Here is a 5,996-nt window from a genome sequence, read left to right on the forward strand (position 1 = left end):
AACGCTGAAATTCGTATTGTCAGTCACTGAACAAAGGCACTCTATTTATACATTGTCCCCTGTGACCTATACTTTCCCCTTCTAATTTTTCTCTGTATCAAGTAATCATATCGACCTACTCAAGGTAGGTACTTCACAATATATACGTATGATGACTAGATAGAATGGAGAACATACATGCAAGGAACAGAGAGAGCAAAATGTAAGTATTTCTATATATTATAAACTATACACTGGTCATGTAGAATCTTTGCTACTAGAAGTATCTTGTCAGCACCTGTCATCATTAACATTATGACCAAGTTCTAATCCTATCATATAACAAACTCTTTTTCAGATGTGCTTGCCACAAAAGCAACCAAAATTAACAGAAAAGAAATAATGATAATAAAAAATAGCGAAAAGAGAAAAGACCCAAAAGACTCGAATGGTATAATATGTGTGCAAGTCAACTCCTTGCTTTAGGGGATGCAAAGGGACAAAGTCAATTCATGAGAAATGGAACACAATGTAAAAAAAGGGGAAGAAGAAAAGAAGACACGGAGTCAACCGCAATATGAAGGAAAATATTAACAATAAAATGGAGGAACAAGAGAGAGACAACATGTAAATGAATGCACGTAAAACGAAACATGTGGAAGCCGATTGGATTGGCCTCCAAACAGATACATAAATCGTCCAAACCCGAATCCTCACATCATGTCATGTCCACTTGAACTTCATTAAGTATAATTATCATTAAGTGGCAATTCACCAAGAAAGTGAAAGCAGAGCAGATGATGAGCAAATGCATAATGAAAATGAAGCTTTATCGGTCGATACCTAAAGAGGCTACCTTCCCAGCGAATCTGGCACCAGCGCTTCCTCTTTTATGTAGCCTTTCACGTTCTTTGTTATCTAAAGAGCTTGGCCCGTGAGAAGATGAAACAGAATTATCACTACCTGCTCCTCGAATACTGGGCAGTGTGCCCAGGCTGTCAGCGGTAGGTTTACCCGATGCAGATGCAGCCGACGTGCTGAATGCGGGCACTCTAGCAGTTCGTTGGCTCAGGTATAATTGAGCGGCGGGTGAAAGAGGAATAGGAGGGGGCAGAGATGGAATCTCCGCCCCATTTTGGACAAGTAGCTCGGCAATGGGGAACGGGATTGGCTTTACGGAGTTGCCCGTACTAGGCCTAGATGAAGTGGGACCCGGTGATGCTGGATCAGCTGCTGCAAGAGCAAGAAAAACTGCATGGGTGTTACGAGAACGGTCAGTGATATTCACATTGGCGCGAAGTGAGATGCCGTAGAGGACACCCTGGATGTCGTTTCTCTTGATCGCGGCAAGAAGAGTTTCGTCCGGCGTTGCAAAACGAGATAACTGGGAGGGTAGTTTCTGAACATAGGCTCTTTCACTGTACTTCGCGGTAATGAAAATTAGACGCTGTTCTCGGGTTGACGTCTCTATTGGCTTTTGAGATTGATCGAGCGTGGCCTCCCAAACCATATTGCTGACGCGGTTGCCAATTTGTAACAGGATTTCAACGATATCATTCGAGAAGGAATTCACATCGAGAGTGAGGGATCGGATCTTTGAGATATGTGTTCCAAGGGATCTGTGAATGCCACTACATTCAATGCATAGAACAATCCCTAAGTTAATAGAGACCCATTCGACCTTAGAAGCCGATCCGCAGTCTGCACACCAGTTATTGCCCTGGTCGGCATCACGAACTGTCTGAAGCAACCTGGAAGGATTGTCCTCAAAACTATTGCCATCGCCACGTACGTAGCTTGGCCGTGCACCTACAGTCGTGCGACGGGTTACACTGTTGTTTGACGCATTAGATGCAGTAGAGTAGGAAGGTTGACCTGAGTACGAGGAACTTTTCCCAGTCAATACAGAGCCAATATCACGACCAATGGACGAGTTATCGGTAGTGGGAGAGAGTGATGGGGACATGCCACGGCCCTCAACAGCACTTTGCAAGGCGTTGTTAATAGCCCGGATCCAGTTGCCCATATCCTCCTCGGATGTTGCTTGGTAAATCCGTTTATACTGAGGGGTAATGACCTCGAAGCAGAATCTTCGTTCTGCATTTCGAGCCTCGCGCACAGAGGCCATTCGTAGATCGATAGGGTCCATGTGTAGGTCAAGCTTTTGCTTCCAGTTGCTGTATTCAGATAGTTTCCCTTGATCCAACACAATCCAGAATCTATCGGTAGGGCATTAGTTAAGCGATAATAGCGGAGTGATTGAGGAAAGTGAATCATTAGCTTACTTGTGCCAGGCTTGTTTATTGATACCCTTCGGGTCGATGTGGGACCCTGGTCGGGACAGTGCCCATAGGAGCCCCTCCTTTCTTTGCTGACCTATAGCAGTTATTAGCTCCAGTAAGCAGCACCATTATATGGGAGTCTAGGAGTAAGCAGGCATACCACTTAAGCTTGTAGAGGCAGGTGCTATGGTAGGACCAGCTGAAGGAGTGATACCGGATGCATTGGCTTGAGTCGACGTTGAAGTATTGCTAATCACGCTTCGCAGCTGAGATCCCGTGCTATCTGCACGCCCAAGTTCATTCTCTGATCTTTGGGCTCCATTGCCATTTCCCGATAGAGATGATGGCACGTTCGAGTTGACCAGCGAGTCAGGCTCAAGATACATGTTGCTACTCTTTTCTAAGGCTCTTCGCTTCTCCTCCCTCTCTGTTCGCTGGAATTGAAACTCCTTATCAGCTTGAGTGACCTCATGTATAAGCGCGTCTAGCTGAGGGATCATAACGTCAACTTTCTGGGCGGCTTCAAGAAAGCGTTTTGCTTGCGTATCAGCGTATTTGGTGAGATGCGATAGGACTTCCTGCTCTTTACGTCCACCGTGGAGATCCTGCATAAATGACGAATAGTCGAACCGTTTAAGCTCGAAATTCCGCCTTTTGGCTTGATACTTAGAGTCACTCTCCGCCCGCTTCTTCTCCTTCAGAGAGTCTTGACGTTGGCCGAGATAACGACTAACATAGGCATAATAGTCCCTACTTTCTTCCTCAAATTCTTTCTTTTTGGCTTCTGCTTGTTTTATGTCATTATTGTAAAGTTTGATCAACGGGTCGATAACAAGCTGCTGAAGCTGTCGGGTGTTGAACCTCTCGTAGTCTAGGATCTGTCGTGCGATTTTTTCAAAGTAATGATCCAGTGCCGGTTGTATCGCATTGCCATTTGGTGTTGATGCATCGTTGAGTGCGGATAGGAAGGCTTCTACGGCGTCATTGCAGGTAGTCTGAGCCTGCTGGGCCGCCTCAGCCTTTTTGAGAACTTTCTTTATCTTGGCTCGCATATTTCCTGTTTTCTGTTCCAGGGCCTTCATTGTAGCTCGGAATAAAGGACCGTCTTCAACAATGCTCTTATCTTCACCGGGTCGCGAATGGGGCAGGTCAATCTTGACAGGGGGTGGAGGGGGTGCCGAGAGTGGTGGGGGTACGAAAACGGAATCCACCTCTGGCGGAGTACTGGGTGTAACCTGGGGGTTAGATGCTGCATCTGCATCGCTAGAATGAGAAAGTACAGAGTGCGATGAGGGTATACGGTGCCGGGGTGGAACGCTGAGTTCTAACCTTGGCGATAAGATTTGAGGGCTCGGCAAGGCGCGCATAGTATTCTGTACCCAGAAAGAGAAATGAGCAAGCGTATTCAGCCGGTTAGCCCTTTGGTCATATTCCAAGAAACTGCAGCTGTTTCTCCAGCCGCCCCCTCTGTCCTCTACTGGTTTGGGCGGCTTCCATCTCCACGACCATTCGAATTGTGCAGAAGGACTGCCCTTCGTGGAGTAATCTCCTACAAACTGCACATTTGAATTATTCTGCAAATTGGGATTGGCGTGAAACTCCCTGGTAATTAGGTTGTCCAGCTCCTTTGAATTTGGCGCATGCGCGAAAGTTAGTCCTGTAAGCACGGTGTCCGCAACTTCTGGGAGAGAAGTCGCGACGCCATTAACAGTAGAATTCGCCACATTGCCGGTTTGAGTCTGTCTCAAAATGAAAGTGAAATGGAAGTTCAATTCGTCTTCGTTGGAAAGCCGCAAAAGGAAGGTAGGCGCCTGGGAAGAAGGGGGAATTTCAGGGTCCTGTACAAAACAGGAAAATAGTGAGCAAATGTCCTAGAATCACATAATAAGGTACACATTCGGTCTATACCTGGATGTATTCAATCGGAGCGTCATCGCTGGTGTCACGCTTGGCGATGTATCTGCTTGCAGGAAATGAATTCGGTGTGAGATTCAACAAGACTCGCCCCCTGGAGTTAAGTATAGCCACAGATGCGATTGCAACTGCATGAGCCCATGCTGTCAGCGATTGCGGCTACTACGCAAGGACGAAGTGCGGGTAGGATTGAAGATAAACACAAACAGAGCTTTGCGGGGTATTCATATAGGAGCCGCGGGAGTTGAAGGCATACATTTGTTTTGGTCTTTAAAGTATAGACTCCCCGAGTCCTCCAGCCGGCTTCCAACATTTCCCATGGTGGTATAATTCAAGGGGTCAAGTTACCGCTCGAAGGGGGTACCTGGACAACTGGAGGTAACCATCGACGGTCTGCGCGTCCACAATCGGATGGAAGGGTGTACTGCTAATGGTGTGGCTGCAAACGTGACCAAGCAAATGAACCGTCATCCAGTCTGGAATCTGGTGGTCAGATGCTTGGAGCGGTTCGCACGTCGTAAGTTGCGGCAGAGACAAGTTGACAGGTACTGAGGCTGGTAAAGTGATGCGGTCGGAGAGAATCAAAGAGGGGGGCCAAGGCAAGGAAAAGAAACCCGCGGGTCTTGTTCAGTCTTGAACTGGCAAATGGGGTGGGACAGCTGGGATGTATAACAAAGCTTGCTGGGGCCTAGGCAAGAGGGAAAGGTAGGAGGCTGATAGCGGCATGAGTTTGAAGGGGAATAAGTGGGAGGTTATGATTATGATTGATGGACGAGAGTTCGGGACTTGGGGCTTAGACTGTGGTGCCTGAGGATTGATTAGCCGCTGGATTGCTTGTCCCGCGCGCTATGAGTGATCTTATTAAATGGGGTCCATTTGCCCCTCGATAATGGGTCCTCATACGTAAACTGACTCCTTTCCGCTGATATTGTCCTGTAAAACCAAACAATGAGGTTGAGATAGGTTCAGAGATTGTCACTCTCACCTACTACTACTTCCAAGCCTCTGATTCTGTATTACATCTGAACATGATATATTTCGAGACATGGTGCGGTACCTACATGGAATGCAATGTAAGTATTTAAAGTCAATAATCTTACCCAAATGGTATGTGCATTTCACAGACCTGTAGTATATAACAAAAGTAATTCCCCCCCCTCCTTTCTCCCCCTTAAGTTCCCCTCGGGCCCTCTATAGCCGATACATAACATGATTTAGACAATCACGAGTCTCTCGTATTCTAAACCCTTTGCATGTCCACTCTCTAGGTTCAAATTTTACCACGCGACCCCCTAGAAAACGGTGATCTGGAAACTGAGTGACCAGTGTCACTGGGCCCGATCATATGGTATCATACTGTAACTGGAAGGAACTACTGTAGGTACAATTTGTAGTGAGTTGGGTGGCATGCCAGGCTTCAAAGGTTGTAACTATTTTCACTAATACAAAAGCAGACCTTGAGACTCGCTCTGACTGCATTTCAATAGAATTAGTGCGGCAAGGAGTGCCTATGAAACAACAAGAATGAGACGCCGGGCCCAACGCATCTTATCTCTATAGCCACGTTGTCTCATCTGCATTGCCGTTTGACTCCCCAAGCCCCACTTGTTTTTACTCAGCTGCAGCGGTCTAGATCATGCCAAAGGGAAGAGAACCATAAGAGAGTATGATAATGATATTAACATTGATATACATTAGACATATCAGCAACTCAATGAGGATATGAGTCTCAAAAATACGATTACATCCTTTCAGTAAGCGCCAACGTAGCAAAGATTGTTTCTTGGTCTCTTTCTTCTGGAAGCCATTTTCGGTATACCG

The 5,996-nt window shown here is 46.6% G+C and overlaps 1 protein-coding gene across 1 annotated transcript; it reads right to left on the minus strand.

Annotated features, from left to right (window-relative positions):
• Nucleotides 1–808: 808 nt before the first annotated feature.
• ANOM_008860 (putative ARF GTPase activator (Csx2)) lies at nucleotides 809–4,495 on the minus strand (the record flags this gene model as incomplete). Its single annotated transcript, XM_015554116.1, has 5 exons — nucleotides 809–2,198; nucleotides 2,265–2,355; nucleotides 2,422–4,099; nucleotides 4,170–4,303; nucleotides 4,432–4,495. 5 exons carry the CDS (start codon nucleotides 4,493–4,495, stop codon nucleotides 809–811), a joined length of 3,357 nt encoding a protein of 1,118 aa, XP_015405002.1.
• Nucleotides 4,496–5,996: the final 1,501 nt, after the last annotated feature.

The sequence above is a fragment of the Aspergillus nomiae genome (assembly GCF_001204775.2).
Source record: "Aspergillus nomiae NRRL 13137 chromosome Unknown contig00229, whole genome shotgun sequence".
In the NCBI taxonomy this organism is placed as follows: domain Eukaryota; kingdom Fungi; phylum Ascomycota; class Eurotiomycetes; order Eurotiales; family Aspergillaceae; genus Aspergillus; species Aspergillus nomiae.